At 36.8% G+C, this 19071-nt stretch overlaps 1 protein-coding gene across 1 annotated transcript in view; it reads left to right on the plus strand.

The window, feature by feature from the left end:
• Window positions 1-19071, plus strand: part of LOC125090549 (phospholipid-transporting ATPase ABCA3-like) — a 196657-nt gene that overhangs the window by 166817 nt on the left and 10769 nt on the right. The window contains exons 25-26 of the mRNA XM_047713324.1: window positions 6100-6225; window positions 6505-6699. Coding sequence (XP_047569280.1) covers window positions 6100-6225; window positions 6505-6699 — 321 coding nt within the window. The remainder of the gene's footprint in view (window positions 1-6099; window positions 6226-6504; window positions 6700-19071) is intronic.

Below are 19071 nucleotides of genomic sequence, written 5' to 3' on the forward strand. Positions count from 1 at the left end.
GAGTACAGATCTTTTACTCCTTTGGTTAGATTTATCCCTAAGTATCTTGGTTTTATGTACAATTGTAAATGAGATTGATTCCTTAATTTCTCTTTCTACTGCTTCATTATTAGTGTATAGAAATACAACAGATTCCTGTATGTTGATTTTGTATACTGAAACTTTACTGAATTCATGTATCAGTTCCAATAAATCTTTTTGGTGGAGTCTTTCTACATTGTTTTCTACATTGAGCATCATGTTGTCTTAAAATAGAGAAAGTTTGACTTCTTCCTTGCTGATTTGGATGCCTTTTATTTTGTCGTCATTGTCGTTCTTCTTGTTGTTGTTGTCTGAAAGCCATGGCTAGGACTTCCCGTACTACATTAAATAACAGTGATGAGAATGAACATCTCTGTCTTGTTCCTGACCATAGAGGATGATATCAGCTGTGGGTTTTTCATAGATGGCCTTTATTGTGTTGAGGTATGTTCCCTATAACCCTACTTTGTTGAGATTTTTTTTTTATCATGAATGAATGTTGTTCTTTGTCAAATGCTTTTTTATGCATCTTGTGAAATGATCATATGGTTCTTAGCCTAGATGCCCCTGCAATGAAGAAGTTGTTCCCTTTAACTTTCGGGAGTACTATCTTCAGACAACCTTCACTTGTCATTATCTTTTTTTTTTCAAAGATTTTATTTATTTATTTGACAGAGATCACAGGTAGGCAGAGAGGCAATCAGAGAGAGAGGAGGAAGCAGGCTCCCTGCTGAGCAAAGAGCCCGATACGGGGCTTGATCCCAGGACCCTGGGATCATGACCTGAGCCGAAGGCAGAGGCTTTAACCTACTGAGCCACCCAGGCGCCCCTGCTTGTCATTATCTTTATGGATTGCTTCATCTATAAAAATTCTTATCTCCCAAGGTGACACTTCTTCCCAGATGGCCAGCATCCAATCACAGATACAAGAGCAAAATGCTTGGTGTTCTCAATGCCTCTCAAACAACTTCAAGGCTTTCCATGGGGTCAACTGAGAATATCATTTGGCCTGCATCACAGCTTAACTTCTCCCTCTGCCTACTCCCAATTCCTTCCTCTCCTTTACACAGGTTTTGGTCCCAAGGGAACTCTACCTGCAAGTTAGTTCCAGGAGAGTTCTAAGAAATTATATAATAAGATGGGGTTTTAGGACTAGTTGATTCCCCAACTCAGCTGTCAATGAGGTCATGTTACTGGTAGCAAAGGAAACAGATTTCCTCTGACACAAAGTAGTAGCCTAGTTGTTAAATTTTTCACCAGTGCTGAATTGGGATGATATGTCAAGAGAATGCACTGATTGATGTGTACATCAGAGAATCAAGAAATATGGGGAAAATAGCACACATTAAAACAATGGAATTGTGAGACTATTGCTAAGCTCTTTGGTTTAGAAAATAAAAGGCCAGGAATTACTAGTGGGAGACTGAAAGCCTCCTTTTTCACTTTCACTGTGAAAGTGAAAGGGCTTCATTGATCACATATAATGGACCCCTTATTTCCTTCAGTGGAAGTTCCAAGTGAGTACTGGGATCAATGTCCAATTTTCAGATTTGATGAACTTCAGGAACATCAAACTATCAATCAAGGCAGATCTGTTATGCCAAGATCACAACTCTTGTTAGAAAGGAATGGGACCCTGATACATGGAATAGGGACATCTGAGTTAATGACCCAAAAATCTTAAATTCCCAGATTTCCCTAAACAATCTGAGTCTAAAGAAGTGACACACTGGGCACCTAGGTGGCTCAGTGGGTTAAGTCTCTGCCTTCAGCTCAGGTCATGATCTTGGGGTCCTGGGATCGAGCCCCATGTCGGGCTCTCTGCTCAGCGGGGAGCCTGTTTCTTCCTCTCTCTCTGCCTGCCTCTATGCCTACTTGTGATCTCTCTCTCTGTCAAATAAATAAATAAAATCTTTTTAAAAAAGAAGAAGAAGGGGCGCCTGGGTGGCTCAGTGGGTTAAGCCGCTGCCTTCGGCTCAGGTCATGATCCCAGGTCCTGGGTTCAAGCCCCACATCGGGCTTTCTGCTCAGCAGGGAACCTGCTTCCTCCTCTCTCTCTGCCTGCCTCTCTGCCTACTTGTGATTTCTCTCTGTCAAATAAATAAAAAAAATCTTTAAAAAAAAAAGAAGAAGAAGAAGTGACACACTCCTCTCTGTTAAGAATTTATACTCCCTTTTCAGGCAAAGAAAATTTGGAGGCCTCCCCTGCAAAACAGTATGTTCTCATTCACAGCTTTCATAATCTACTAAATACCCCCTCACTAATCAGTAGAACACAAAGACAGAAAATCAGTGAAGAATTGTAAGACACTATCTACTGAATAAATCTAATTGGCATTTATAGAACATAACCCATAATAAGAGTAGTACATATGGAACCATCAACCAAAATACATCAGTCACAATTTTAAAATAATAGAAATGCAGTGTTTTCTGATCATCATTAAATTTGACTATAAATGAATAACAGAAATATAATGGGGAAACCTCTATAAACATTGGGAAATTAAGCAACACACATCTCTGGAACCCATTCATCAAAAAGGAAATTGCAGAGGAAATTAGGAAATACTTTGAACTGAATGAAAATGAAAATACAACATACCAAAATTTGTGGGATGTGACTAAAGCAGTGTTTTAATAGAAATTTAAAGTATTTTTTAAGGATTTTATTTATTGATTTGACAGACAGAGATCACAAGTAGGCAAAGAGGCAGGCAGAGAGAGAGAGGGGAAGCAGGCTCCCTGCTGAGCAGAGAGCTCTATGCTGTGCTTGATTCCAGGACTCTGAGATCATGACCTGAGCCAAAGGCAGAGGTTTAACTCACTGAGCCACCTAGGTGCCCCTAGAAATTTAAAGTATTAAATGCTTATATTATTCATGAAAAAATGTCCCATTTTTTATTCCCTTCTCCTATGTTCATCTGTTTTGTTTCTCAAATTCCACATACAAGGGAAATCCTAAGGTATTTGTCTTCCTGACTGACTTATTTCACTTAGCTTAATACCCTCTAGTTCTATTCACGTCGTTGAAAATGGCAAGATTTCATGTTTTTTGATGGCTGCATAGTACTCCATTACATATATATGGCATCTTCTCTCTCTCTCTCTCTCTCTCTCTCTCTCTCTATATATATATATATATATATAAAGAATGCTGCCACCAGCAGTGGGAGCTCATCATACATTTTGATGGCTGCATAGTATTCCTATATATATATATGTATAGATAGATAGATAGATAGATAGAACACTGCCATCAGCAGTGGGAGCTCGGTATATATATATATTTATACATAAAGTTATATATATATAATATATGTGATATATCTGCTGATGGATATATGGGATTCTTCCATATATTGACTATTGTGAACATTGCTGCTATAAACATTGGAGTGCAGGTGTCCCTTCAAATCATTGTTTGTATCCTCTGGATAAATACCTAGTAGTGCAACAGTGGGGTCTAGGGTAGCTCTATTTTTAAGTTGTTTTTTTTAAGATCTTATTTATTTATTTGACAGACAGAGATTACAAATAGGCAGAGAGGCAGGCAGAGAGAGAGGAAGGGAAGCAGGCTCCCCACTGAGCAGAGAGCCCCATGGAGGACTCGATCCCAAGACCCTGGGACCATGACCCAAGCCGAGAGCAGAGGCTTTAACCCACTGAGCCACCCAGGCGCCCCTCTATTTTTAAGTTTTTGAGGAACCTCCATACTCTCTTCAAGAGTGGCTACAACAGTTTGCATTCCCCCAAACAGTGTAAGAGCGCTCCCCTTTCTCCACATCCTCGCCAATATCTGTTGTTTCCTGAGTTGTTAATTTTAGCCATTCTGAAAGAGAGTTAACCCATAGGAGATGCTGAATTCTAAGAAATAAACTGAGGATTGCTGGAGAGGAGATGGTTGAAGGGAAGGGATAATTGGGTGATGGGCATTAAAGAGGGCACTTGATGAAATGAGCACTGGGTGTTACATGCAACCGACAAATAACTAAATTCTACCTCTGAAACTAAAAAAAAAAAAAAAAAAAGTCCCAGGTTAATAATTGAAACTTCCATCTCAATAAAAGGAAAAGAAGCAAAATATACTCAGAGCATGCTGTGAAATGTGTAAACCTGGCGATTCACAGACCTGTACCCCTGGGGATAAAAATATATTATATGTTTAAAAATAAATAAATTAAAAAATATATATATACTCAGAGCAGGCAGAATTAAATAAAAATAAAAAATAAAACTGAAAACAGAAGAGTAATTGAGAAAAATTAATGAATGCAACAAAAAACTAATTTTTAAAAATGATTATAATTGATAAATCTATAGCCAGAGCAATCATGAAATAGAAACAATAGAAACATATTGTCAGTGTGAGGACAAATGAAAAGATTTCACTATGGATACCACAGAAATTAAAATCCAGTCTATGTCATAAATTTGTTACCTTAGATGAAATAGAACAATTCCTAGAAAGACCCAACCTTATCAAAACTCACTCAAGAATAAAGAAACTAAATAGTTTTATTTCAATTAAAGACATTATTTGCATAGTATAAAACATCCAAAAAAGAAAATGCTAAGCCTGTATAATTTCACTTACAAATTCTATCAAAAAAATTAAAGAAACAGCATCAATTATGCATTCTTTCCTCCAGAAAGAAGAAGTGAGAACATTTTCCAACTCATTTTGTGAAACTGTCATTACTCTAATACCAAAATGGAGAAATTAGAAAAAAACAGTATCCCTCAAGAACACAGACACATAAATTCTCAACAAAATATTCATAATAAAACCCAAGAATATATGGAAGGAAGAATAAACTGTGAACAAATGGGGTTTATTCCATGAATGTAAAGCTAGTTTAATATTTGAAAATGAATATTAGCCACAAGATCAATAGTCTCAAGAAGAAAAACCACATGTTCATGCCAATTATTGCATAAAAAGCATTTGACAACATTCAACATCCATCTGTGATTTTTCAAAAAACTGCTAACCAAGGAAAGAAAGGAAACATTTCAACCTGATAAGTGGGGTCCACTTAGATAGTCTACAGCAAACATGATGATGAAAGAGTGAATGTTTCCCCCCCTAAGATCAAAAGCAAGGACAAGATGTTCATTTTGACTGCTCCTATACATCCAGTTTTTAGACTGGAAAAGAGAAAAACACTTAAAGCAGCTCTCTAGTCACTCTTCTGACTAGCATGTTTACTGAGCTAAATATATTCCCCCCCCCTCCATTCTTCCTTAATGAAGTACCATCAAATGAGCACTTGATGCAAAAATAGACAATTCAAAAACAACAACAACAACAAAGTTGTGCTCAAACACTACAAATTACTATTCACAAAACATGCCCTGTTGGTTCATTGCTACTTATCTCTCACTGAGCTCCCACTGCTGATGGCAGCGTTCTTTCTTCCCCACCACATCTTCACTCTTTCAATGAACCCCTACTTATTCAAGCTCTGACTTCACCTATAGAGGGTATTTCCTTAAAAAAAAATTTTCATTCTTTTTTAAAAATTGGATCTCATGGTGTCTTCAACATATTTTATTTGTAACAAATCACACTAAACAACAATATTAGTACCAGTGTGGCTTTTGTTTTCCATGAAGTACCCATGTTATTGGCAAGAACATACTACTTACTCACAGCTCTAGAAACACTTGCTCTTGAAATCTAAGCACGTCAAGAATAAACTTAGTGGGGCGCCTGGGTGGCTCAGTGGGTTAAGCCGCTGCCTTCGGCTCAGGTCATGATCCCAGGTCCTGGGTTCGAGCCCCGCATCGGGCTTTCTGCTCAGCAGGGAGCCTGCTTCCTCCTCTCTCTCTGCCTGCCTCTCTGCCTACTTGTGATTTCTCTCTGTCAAATAAATAAATAAAATCTTAAAAAAAAAAAAGAATAAACTTAGTGCATGAAAGTTCAGGAAATTGGTAGGAATGTTCTTGGAAATTAAGCAAACATTTTCTGACATCTTTGATATTACTTCCTTGGGCCAGCATTCAGAAGGTCTTTCGTTTAAACCAGATACTTAAAGTGTATTCTTATCTGTGATTTTTGTCTTAAAAATGTAGGCTGCAGTGTCCTGTCAAGTGGTCAAGGACTATGAGGATGAAGATGTAAAAAATGAAGAGAACAGAGCCCTGACACTGCCTCCCAAGTTAAAGAATATCCCACTGGTTTTGAAAGAACTTACAAAGGTAATGTCATTCAATAATCAACATTGTCCTGAACTGTAGCCCACCATCCCTGGCAAGAATTTATTGATAGTACTTCTAATCTATTAGTAGAGTACTACTAATCTAATCTACTAATCTCTTAGTTCTATGGGATCTGTATATATCTGGTAAAATAGAAGGCTGAGAGTGGAAGAGTGAAACTGTCACAGGTACCAGTCTATAGGGATTTGTGGTTATGGTTGTAGTTGGCCCATAATCAGTGCTCCAGTACACTATGGGTTTTTTCCCTTATTTTCTCAGGTTTATTATAAGTGTCCAGTGGTAAAGGCTGTAAGAAACATCTCCCTTGTAGTCCAGAAATCTGAGTCCTTTGGATTACTTGGATTAAGTGGAGCTGGGAAAACCACTACCTTCAAAATATTGACTGGAGAGGAGACCACAACATCTGGATCTGTGTTGATTGATGGCTTTAACATTACCAAAAATATCAGAAAGGTATTTCTGTTACTAATCACTGAGTTGGCACCCTAAAGGAGGAGGCAACTGGGCAAGTAGGTGGGAAACATGAAAGGGAACTTAGAAGTGCATATGTGTGTGTGTGTGTGTGTGTGTATACATATATACATACTCTTTCCTCAAAAGTAACAGAATGCAGGGACAGCAATAGTTATGATAACATATTGAGTTTGGGAAAAGGCAAATATTCTTTCTGTTTGAGACAAAGTATGAGTATCTTTAACAGGCCAAATTAGAAACAGGAAGAGTAGTTATTTCACTTAAGCTACCATGACACAATTAAGATTTTGGTATGAAAAAATTATTAGAAAAAGTAATTGTGAAAGATGTTAAGGAAGTCAAATTGACAGGGTTTGGTTTCCATTTGGATGTGGGTTATAAGGAAAACAAATTATCTTAAGATATGGCCCAGATTTCTATCATGATCCAGTGAATAGGTGAAAGTTCCACTTACCAATATAGTAAACACAGGAACTGAGTGTGTTTGAAATAGGATATGTTGAGTATAAGATACCTATGACACATACCTATGAGAGAACAACCAACAGGCAGTTGGAATCTATGAATTGATGTAGAGATATAAATTTGGGATTCATCAAAGTACAAGTGAAATTTGAAATGGATAGATAAGATAATCTATTGGGAGTATGTATAATAATGAGAAGAGAGATAGGGGATGAATCCTGAGGACTAACAACATTTCTAAAATAGAATAACTGAAGAAAATATTGGGTTGGATTAGTGAAATAGGAGGAAAATCTGGATAAAGTTTTATTGCACAATCTGCATGAAGAGAAGATGTCAAGAAGGAAATAAAACAGAAATGTCAGGCAGGTAGACCTGAATAGTATACACTGGACATCATCGAAATCTGAAGCAGTAGGTTGACACACAGGTGAGGATGGGGAAATACTGAATGTGGACAAAACATAAAAGAAAGGCAGCTGTCAAAAGAGGAAAAAGAGTGACACCCAGAGTTTTAGAAAATGAACAAAGTATCATAATTTCTAGTAACTAGTAACTAAAGCATGTTTGTATAAATGGGGGAAAGCAGTAAGAAGTTTAAAATATATAGCAACAGGAGCTCTCTGAGAAAAGAAGGTATTCCTTCAAATGAACCATAACTCAAAACAATATGAAAAGGATACAAATAAGTTTAATTCCCTTTCCTACCCACCTTTCTTTCATCCCTTCCCACAGAAAAAGATAACCACTTTTATCACACTACATACTCTTTATGCATATTTAATAAAACATAATAATCTATCTTCTGTTTCATTACACAAAATGTACCATATTACACACAATCTTTAGGATCTTGCCAAAATGCTTTCCATTTATGGTTATACAAATTTGTACTACACAAGCAATTTTTGCAAATGCCTATTTCTCTAAACCATCCACGACAGAGTATATGATCAACTCTTGGGGGTTTTTGCCAATCTGGTAGATTTTTTTCAAATGGCACTTTGGTGTAGCTTTAATTTTTCTCTTATTGTAAGTGAGGTTGCATAACTTTTTAAAGAAAAATTTTATATAATAAAGGTGTGCAACATGATGGTATACCTATAATAAAGGTGTACAACATATATATAGTTACTTTAGGCAAACTAATCAACACGTCTTCTCTTTATTGAAGAGACTGTCTTTTTTCCATTGGGTATTTTTTCCTGCTTTGTCAAAGATTTGTTGACCAGAGAGTTGAGGGTCCATTTCTGGGTTCTCTATTCTGTTCTGTTGATCTATATGTTTGTTTGTTTTTGTTTTTATTTTTTAAGATTTTTATTTATTTATTTGACACACAGAGAGAGATCACAAGTAGGCAGAGAGGCAGGCGGAGAGAGAGGGGGAAACAGGCTCCCCACTGAGCAGAGAGCCCAATGCGGGGCTCAATCCCAGGACCCTGAGATCATGACCTGAGCCGAAGGCAGAGGCTTAACCCACTGAGCCACCCACGCAACCCCTGTATGTTTGTTTTTGTGCCAGTACCATACTGTCTTGATGATCACAGCTATGTAATACAGCTTGAAGTCCAGAATTGTAATGCCTCCAGCTTTGGTTTTCTTTTTTAACATTCCTTTGGCTATTCAGGGTTTTTTCTGCTTCCATATAATTTTAGGGTTGTTTGTTACAGCTCTGTGAAAAATGATGGTATTGATAGGAATTGCATTGAATGTGTAGATTGCTTTGGGTAGCATAGACATTTTAACAATATTTGTTCTTCCAGCCTATGAGCATGGAACATTTTTCCTTTTCTTTGTGTCTTCCTCAATTTCTTTCATAAGTGTTCTATAATTTTCAGAGTACAGATCCTTTACTTCTTTGATTAAATTTATTCCTAGGTATCTTATAGATTTTGGTACAATTATAAATAGTATCAGTTTCTTAATTTCTCTTTCTTCAGTGACATTGTTAATGTATAGAAATGCAACTGATTTCTGTGCATTGTTTTTATATCCTGCCACATTGCTGAATTCCTGTATGAGATCCAGCAATTTTTGAGCGGAGTATCATGCCATCTTTGAAGAATGACAGTTTGCTTTCTTTGCCAATTTGGATGCCTTTTCTTTCTTTCTGTTCTCTGGTTGCTGAGGATAGGACTTCTAGTGCTATGTTGAACAGCGGTGGTGAGAGTGGACATCCCTGTCGTTTCCCTGACCTTAGGGGAAAAGCTCTCAGAGGCAGGAGCAAACTTCAGCTCAGCTTGTTGGCCAGTATTCCTAGAGTGTAAGACACTGACATCAGCCAGGTGTTTGGTGGCAGCAATGGCATGAGCTATCAGCAGGAACATCTCAGGTTCTCTTCAGATTTATAATATAGATGCTATCACTTTTCTTTTGTAGATGTTCCACTCCATTGGGAAGTCAAGGTTGGTGCTGTACCCTCTTTCTTCATTTGAAGGACATCAAGGGCTCCAGACATTATGAAAGTTTTCCTTTAAATTATGACCATGTCTCCTCTTTGGCTTGCGTAGAAAGGCTAGCCATTATTTCCTTTATTTCCTTGAGTAAACTTTCTGTCCCTTCTCTCTCTCTCTTTGTTTACTTGGACTCCCATAGTGCAAATATTGATACACTTCGTGGTATCCCATAAATCCCTTAAATTATCATTCCTGTTTTTCATTCTTTTTTTTTTTTCCTCTGGATGATTTCCCCTGGCTTGTCTTTGAGTTCACTGATCCTTTCTTGCATTTCATTTGGTCTGATGTTGATCTCTGTAATTGAATTTTCAGTTCAATTATTGGATTCTTCACTTCTATGATTTATGTTTCATATTTTTTAATATTTTCTCTCTCTGTTGAAATTCTCACTTTTTTCATGAACTGCTCTCCTCACCTCAGTGAGCATCTTTATGACCATTATTTTGAATTCTTTGTCAGGTAAATCATTTCTCTGCCTCCCATTAGGGTCAGTTTCCAGAGATTTATCTTGTTCTTTGTTTGTTCTTTTATTTCATGTTCTTCATTTTCCTTGGCTCTTTGAATTGTTTTCTATGCATTACATTAAAACAGCTATCTCTCCTAGTCTTAACAGACTGAACTTGTAGAAGCTAGTAAGAGATAACCCTTGCCAATCAGCCCAGCTAAAGATATGGGTGCCTCTCCAAACTTTGTGCTTGTCCAAACTGCCATGTTTGTTCTTAGTGGACCCTGAGAGATTAGGTTATACCAAGTTTCATCAGTGCTCTGAAGGCAGAGGAGAAGTGCACACACTTGTTCAGGCTCTTGGCATACTACAAAGTGCCTGCCCCATCAGCTCCTAGATGCAAGATAATTAGAATCCTTACTTGGAAAGAACCAAGATGCCCTTCAACGGATGAATGGATAAGGACGATGTGGTCCATATACACTATGGAGTATTATGCCTCCATCAGAAAGGAGTTGTAGCAACTTTTGTAGCAACATGGATGGGACTGGAAGAGATTATGCTGAGTGAAATAAGTCAAGCAGAGAGAGTCAATTATCATATGGTTTCACTTATTTGTGGAACATAACAAATAGCATGGAGGACATGAGGAGTTAGGAGAAGGGAGTTGGGGGAAATTGAAGGGGAGGTGAACAATGAGAGACTGTGGACTCTGAAAAACAATCTGAAGGGTTTGAAGAGGTGGGGGGGTTGAGGTTGGGGGAACCAGGTGGTGGGTATTAGAGAGGGCATGGACTGCATGGAGCACTGGGTGTGGTACAAAAACAATGAATACTGTTATGTTGAAAATAAATTTTAAAAAATGATTTAAAAAAAAAATCCTAACTTGCAGGCAGCAGCTGGGCAAGTTGGAATGTTAGCTACACAGTCTAGCCCCTTTTAGGGAGAAACTAGTAAGTGGGTGCTTTTGTCTGTTCTCTGTCCCTAGCCAAGGGGAAGAGCTGCTGGGAGTGCTTGTGTGCCTATTTAAAGCCATCTCTTTGTTCTCTGTGGTCCTGGGAGACTAACAAATGCTGAAGACTATCAGCTCCCAGAGTTAGGTGATTTAGAAGCCAGTCCCACAGGTGGCAGCTGTAAAAGTTGGGGTGCTAGGTATGTGGACAAACTCCTTTCCCAGAGAAGCTAGAAACCTGATTTTATCGTTAGAGGAAGCCATAGAGAGAAGGCACAGGAAATTCCTTCATGCTCATTCAGGCTCCTGAAAGACTACACTTACCCGCCCTATAAGCTCCCAAACACAGACTAAGTGGAAGCACAACTCTCAGGCAGCAGGTGGGAAAATATTCAGTCTAACCCATCACAGGGAGAATATGGGAACTGGGTGTTTTTCCCCTTTCCCTCTGCACTGAGCCTAAGTGTATAGCCACAGTGTATCATTACATGCTTGTTTAAAATCACCTCCTTGACTCTTAATTATAAAGAACAATCTGATGGTTACCAAAGAGGAGGTGGGGATGGAGGTGGGAATAGGTCAAACAGGAGATGGGGATTAAGGTGTACACGTGTTCTGATGAGCACAGGGTGATGTATGGAACTGTTGAATTGCCATACTCTACACCTGAAACTAATATAACATTGTATGTTAACTAACTGGAATTAAAAGAACAACTAAAAGAAAATAAAATAAATTTTAGAAATAAAATAAAATTTAAAATACCTTTGCTTTCTGTGGTCCTGGGGACAAACAAATGTCAAGCCATATCAGCTCTCAGAGCTGGGTGATTTGGGATCTGATCCCTTAGGTAGCAGCCACAAAAGCTGAGGAATTAGATGGGTGGTCTTGGGCACCCACCTAACTCAGTAGGCAGAGCATGTGACTCTTGGTGTCTAGGTTGTGATTTAAGCCCTACATTGGGTGTACAGATTACTAAAAAATAAACTTAAAACAAAAATGTGTATTTGTTATAGAGTGAGATTTCCAATTTAGCAACTCACTTATTGAGGTCACAATGACTTCCCCTCTGTGTTAATTGGCTAACTTCTCTCCATTCTTCAGTTTTTGGTTAAAAGAAAAAAAAAAAGGTGTGTGACCATAAGTTTTCACTCCTCAGGGAAAGGCTGGAAAATGGGATTCCTTCCTAATTGTAAGGCACTATGCTAGGGGTAGGGTTTACAGAACAAGTGTGTCTCAGCTTTTCCTACCCATTTTGATGTGGGTATTTTCTGTCACCCTTTATGTAGGACTGTCTTAATTTTTTTCTATATTTCTCTCAAAAGGATTTGAACCATATGTATCTGTTTATTTGGTGCATCCATGGAGAGGGGAAGTGAGGAGCTTCCTATTCCACCATCTTGCTGACATCACTCCAGCTTTTTATATGTTTAAAAATCTTTTGAATTTCCTTCCCTATGAATAGTCTATTTATATCCTTTATACATCTTTAACTTATTGACATTTTCTTTCTTACTTTGAGTTCTTATATGAAGATAATACATGATTATCATTATCTGCAATATGAGTTTCAAATATATTTGCATTTGCTTCTTGACTTAGCTCATACTGCTTTTGTCCTGCAAAAACATTTAGTTAAGTAAACACATCACTCTTTCTCTTTTATGGTCATTTGATTCCAAGTCATTGTTAGAGTAAAACTCATTAGCCAGAGATCACTAGAAACATACCTGTAGGGGCACCTGGGTGACTTATTTGGTTAAGCCTCTGCCATTGACTCAGGTCATGATCCCAGTGTCCTGGGATAGAGCCCCACATCAGTCTCCCTGCATAGTGGAGAGTCTGCTTTGTGTTTGTCCAAACTGCCATGTTTGTTCTTAGTGGGCCCTGAGAGATTAGGTTATACCAAGTTTCATCAGTGCTCTTTCTCTCTCCCTCTGCCTCTCCCCCCTGTTTGTACTCACTTCCTCTATCAAATAAATAAATAAAATCATTTTTTTAGATTTTTTTAAAAAGAAGCACCCCTGTAGTCAAAAACATTAGGTTTATTCACCTAGTTGCAGCAAAGGGAAATGCATAACAGGGGAAGTAGGGGGGTCTCCGTAAGAGGGAAGAGGATTATTACAGGATTTGGGTTTGCACTGGGAATTAGAAAGAATCAGAGTTTGGAAGCTGTCAAGAAGTATGGGAAATTTAGTGATTATTGGTATTTCTAGCCAGAGGCAGAAAGATTAAAACAAGGTTACAGATGTCATTAGAAAAATAAGTGCAGCAATCACATGTGTTAGAGAAGAGAGTTGCTTAGTTATTTTTGTGACTGGAAAATATCCTCATGTCTCATTTCAAAGTTACAGAGTGGTCCTATTTCAATTTTATTTTCAATTTTGTTCCACCAGAGTTAAGGGAGGTGCCTTGTTTAATTATTGTTTCTAGTTTGTAAGAATTGTTTCTGTCTTGCCTAGGACACCATATGTGTCCAAGATAGATTTCCTGTTAGATGAATCATGGTGAGAAAGTAGCCATTTATTTTCATTTTTGAGGGCTATTGAGTATTAAATTATGTCAAATACATTTTCACCATCTATGAAGAAAGTAATACTATTTTATCCTTATATTTGTTAGTAGTATAAACTTATATACATTTTCTGATGTTAATCCATCATTGCACCCTGAAATAAATTACAGTTGTTCCTAAGGCATTGTATCAGGAGTTTACATTACTGAATTTCTATACAGTTATTTTTTTAGGAGCTTACATCAATATTCAGAAATGAGATCAGACTTTTATATCCAGTAAAAAATATCTTTTGAAAGTAAACAGGGGCACCTAGGTGACTCAGATGTTAAGCATCTGCCTTTGGTTCAGGTCAGTTGGGTGTCTAACTCTCTCACCTCAGGTCATGAGATTGAGCCCCACGTCAGTCTCGGCACTGGGCATGAAGCCTACTTAGGATTCTCTTTCTCTCCCTCTCGTAAAATAAAAATAAAAACTAGATTCACACACACACACACACACACACACACACACACACACACACAAATAAAAATAAATAAGTTCATATATATAAGTGATGATTTTCAGAATAAAAGAATTCAATGTTACAGTTAAAGGGTAAAGATTGACAGTTGGATAAAAATAAAGAAACAAAATTTAAACTATATCCTCCTTATAATGGGCATATTTTAAAACATAAAGTTTGAAAGTAAATGGAGAGAAAAAGATATGCTGTGCTTATACTAATCAAAAGAGCAGGGATAGCTGTACTAATATTAGGTAAAACTTTATAGTAGAAATCATTACTAGTATTAGAAAAGTGTAACTACATAATTTTTATCAAAAAGCCAGTTAAAAATTTTAGGTATCTAAAAATATGGTCTCAAAATACATAAAACAGGGGCGCCTGGGTGGCTCAGTGGGTTAAGCCGCTGCCTTCAGCTCAGGTCATGATCCCAGGTCCTGGGTTCGAGCCCCACATCGGGCTTTCTGCTCAGCAGGGAGCCTGCTTCCTCCTCTCTCTCTGCCTGCCTCTCTGCTTACTTGTGATTTCTCTCTGTCAAATAAATAAATAAAATCTTTTAAAAAAATACATAAAACATAAAAAAGAGGACTTTGAGGACAAACAAACATTCATTGTCATGGTAGCTAACTTTAACATACATCTCTCTCATTGTGATAGAAAAAGGACATTAAAAATCATTAATGCTGTATAATATCTGAATAAAACAATTAATAGGCTAAATCTAAAGAAATATATAAAGCATTGTACTCAAAAATGAAAGAATGAAACTGTTTTTTCATATACACAGGAATATTTATTTAGAAGAACTTATCATATGTTGGATTAAGGCAAGTCAATAAATTTCAAAGATGTAAAAAGATATATAAATATTTATCAAAGGTACCATCAGAACAATACAAACCTTTGTAAATATCAGAAGAAAAAAAAAAGGGAATAACCCCCAGTCATATCAATAAATATAAATAGATCTAAATCATACATTGTTAAAAAAAAGACTTTAAAATTGCAATTCCAAATAAAAGCCAAATCCATGCTAACCTGAAGACACTCCTTATGCAATGATTCAGAAATGTTGAAAATAAAATGGAAAAAGTATGAAATTAGGAGTCTCAGCCTTAATATAAAGAAGGTGGAATTCAAACTTAAGAGCATCAAAAGTTACAAAAATGGCATTAATACTAAAATGTAGTATTTATAATGGAGATAGAAAAGTTATGAATATTTTTGTACCAAATGACAGGCAACCTCTGTAAGGCAGAAATTATAGGAGATATGAGAAAAAATATATAATACATGAGATGTTTGATTTTCTTCTTTTAGTCCAAGATAGGTTATGTCAGTAAAGAATAGATACAAAGAATACATAAGTGATAAAGTCAATTTTGTAATCATGATCAATATCTGTCTAATTCTATATCCCTCAAAAATACTTCATTTATGAATATGACCATTTTTGCATACATTTTAAAAAAATACATATATATTCTTCAATTGTAACAATTAAACAAAAAACAAAATCAGAATATGAAAACTCCCTCCCTTTCTGAAAAATATTCTGAAAAAAGATTATTTTTTTCTTTGTAATTAATCACACACTCCATCAACTAAGCCAGCCAGGTGCCCCTCCCCTTTTGAAATTAAAAAAAAATCATTTTAGGTGATTCTTGCTTTTACTCAAGAATTACAAAAATTTCTAGAAAATAATGAAAATATTATATATCAGAAACTATGAGATGCAATAAACAACTACAGGGAGAGTAATGTATATACACATTATACACTCATTTCAAGAAAAAAGAAGGGGTGTCTGTGTGTCAGTCAGCTAAGCATCTGACTTTGGCTCAGGTCATGATCTCAGCATCCTGAGATAGAGCCCTAAGTCAGGCTTCCTGTTCATCAAGGAGCCTGCTTCTCCTTCTCCATCTCCCTGCCACTCCCCCAGCTTGTGCTCTCTCTCTCTCACATAAATAAATAAAATCTTTTTAAAAAAAGAAAGATGAAGAAAAAGAAATAACTGAAAAACATGACTCACTAAAAAATGAATGGAAGGAAAATATATAAAAATGTACACAAGTACATAAATTAATTATTAAAAATATAAAGCCAGCTAACAACAATTAAGTCAAGACACTAGAACTTCATAAAAATAAAGAAATGGGTAAACCTGCCCCCCCAAAAGGAGATGTAAATACATTTAAAGAAATGATAAGTTAATGATGCTAAAAACATTGGAGTCCATGTATCCCTTTGAAATAGTATTTTTGTATTCTTTTTGTAAATATCTAGTAGTGCAATTGCTGGATCATATTTTTGACTTTTTGAGGAACCTCTGTACTGTTTACCAGAGTGGCTGCACCTGTTTGTATTCCCACTGGCAGTGCAAGAGTGTTCCCCTTTCTCCACATCTTTGCCAACACCTGTGGTTTCCTGTGTTGTTGATTTTAGCCATTCAGACAGGTGTGACATGATATCTCATTGTGGTTTTGATTTGTATTTCTCTGATGATTAGGGATGTCCTAGTAACATTATCTACAATAGCCAAATTATGGAAACAGCTCAAGTGTCCATCAAATGGTGAATAGCTAAAAAAGATGTAGGGTATCAACTTTTGTATCAACATGGACGGGACTGGAGGAGATTATGCTGAGTGAAATAAGTCAAGCAGAGAAAGTCAATTATCATATGGTTTCACTTACTTGTGAAGCATAAGGAATAACATGGAAGTCATTGGGAGAAGGAAAGGAGAAGTGAGTTGGGGGAAATCGGAGGGGGAGATGAACCATGAGAGACTGTGGACTCTGAGAAACAAACTGAGGGTTTTGGAGGGGAGAGCGTGGGGGTTTGGGTGAGCCTGGTGGTGGGTATTAAGGAGGGCACGTACTGCATGGAGAACTGGGTGTGGTGCATAAACAATGAATTTTGAAACACACACACACACACACACAAAATTACATTAAAAAAAGATTGTGTGTGTGTGTGTGATGCAATATTACTCAGACATAAAAAATGAAATACTGACATTTGCAACCACATGGGTAGAGCTAGAGAGTATTATGCTAAGCAAAACAAGTCAATCAGAGAAAGACAAATACCATATGATTGCATTTGTATGTGGAATTTAAGAAACAAAATAAATGAACAAAGGGGGAAAAAAGAGAGACACAAACCAAGAGACAGACTCTTACCTATAGAGAACAAATTTATGGTTACCAGAAGAAAGGTGGGTGGGGGAATGGCTGATGGATTAAGGAGTGTGCTTGTGATGAGCACTGGGTATTGTATGGAAGTGTTGAATCACTATATTGTACACTTGAAACTAATATTACACTATATGTTAACTAACTGGAATTTAAATAAAAACTTCTTTAAAAAGAAATAAATACAACATACAAAAAAAAGAAACACGAAGTACTTGAATTCCATGGAAATAAAACTTAAAATCTTTAAAAATATTTTATTTGATTTTTTTATTTGAGAGAGAGAGAGCACATGGAGGAGCAGAGGGAGAGGGACAAACAGACTCCACAATGAACATAGTGCTCAATGCGGGGCTTGACCTCATGATCCTGAGATCATGACCCAAGCCAAAACCAAGAATCATACACTCAACCAATTGAGCCATCCAGGTGCCCCAGTAAAATTTAAATTTTTAAAGGAACTCATAACTTTCTAACTACAAACAAATTATTAAAACTGATGTCAGAAGAAATAGAAAATAAAAATGGAAACTTTCACAATTTTTATAGAAATAAACTTGTCAAAGATTCACTCTTCAATGAGATAAGATGAAGTCCCAGATGGCTTCGCAGGGGTTCTTCCATAAGCTTTTTAAAGAGCAGAAAAGAACAATGGTATTTAAATATTCAGACCCTAGAAAAATTAAAACTTAACAACATAAAATAAAAATATACTTAAAAATAAAGTTTACATATAAGTGAAATCATATTGTGTCTTTCTCTGTCTGACTAATTTCACGTAGCATAATGCCCTTAAGGTCCATCCATGTTGTCACAAATGTCAGGACTTCCATATTTTTTTTGTTTTTTTTTTTTTTTAAAGATTTTTATTTATTTGACAGATCACAAGTAGGCAGAGAGGCAGGCAGAGAGAGAGAGGAGGAGGAGGCAGGCTCCCTGCTGAGCAGAGAGCCCGATTTGTGAGGCTCCATCCGAGGACCCTGGGATCATGACCTGAGCCGACGGCAGAGGCTTTAACCACTGAGCCACCCAAGCGCCCCGCGGACTTCCATATTTTTATGGCTGAATAGTATTTCATTGTATAGATATACCATATTTTCCTTATCCATTCAACCATCATTAGACTGAGGTTTCCATGTCATGGCTATTGTAAATAATGCTGCAATGAATAGCAGATACTTTTTTTAATTAGTGTGGATAACTTTTTGAGTTAGTGTTTGTGTTTCCTCCAGGTAAATACCCAGATATGGAATTAATGAAGCATGTGGTAGTTCTATGTTTAATCTTTAGAAGAAACTCCAAACTGTTTTCCTGCACCAGCAGTGCACAGATTTCCCTTTTCTCCACATCCTCACCAACATTTGTTATCTCTTGTCTTTTTGGTAATAGCCATTCTAACAGGTGTGAGGCGATATATCATTATGGTTTCCATTTGTATTTCACTGATTATCAGTGATACTGAGCACCTTTTCATGTACCCTTTGGTCATCTGGATGTCTTCTTTGGAAAAAATATATGTTCAGATCCACTTTTTAAAGATTTTATTTATTTATTTGAGAGAGAGAGAGAAAGCATGGGGGGGGGGGAGATCAGAGGGAGAACCAGACTCCGCCAAGCAGGGAGCCCAATGTGGGACTCTATGCTGAGACTCCAGGATCATGACCTGAGCTGAAGGCAGTTGCTTAACCAACTGAGCCATTTAGGTGCCCCCGTATCCATTTTTCAATCAGATTGTTTGTTATTGAGTTGTATAAGTTTTTTTAATGTATTTTGGATACTAACCCCTTATCAGAGATATCATTTGCAAATATTTTTTC

This window comes from Lutra lutra, chromosome 18 (assembly GCF_902655055.1).
Source record: "Lutra lutra chromosome 18, mLutLut1.2, whole genome shotgun sequence".
NCBI lineage: Eukaryota > Metazoa > Chordata > Mammalia > Carnivora > Mustelidae > Lutra > Lutra lutra.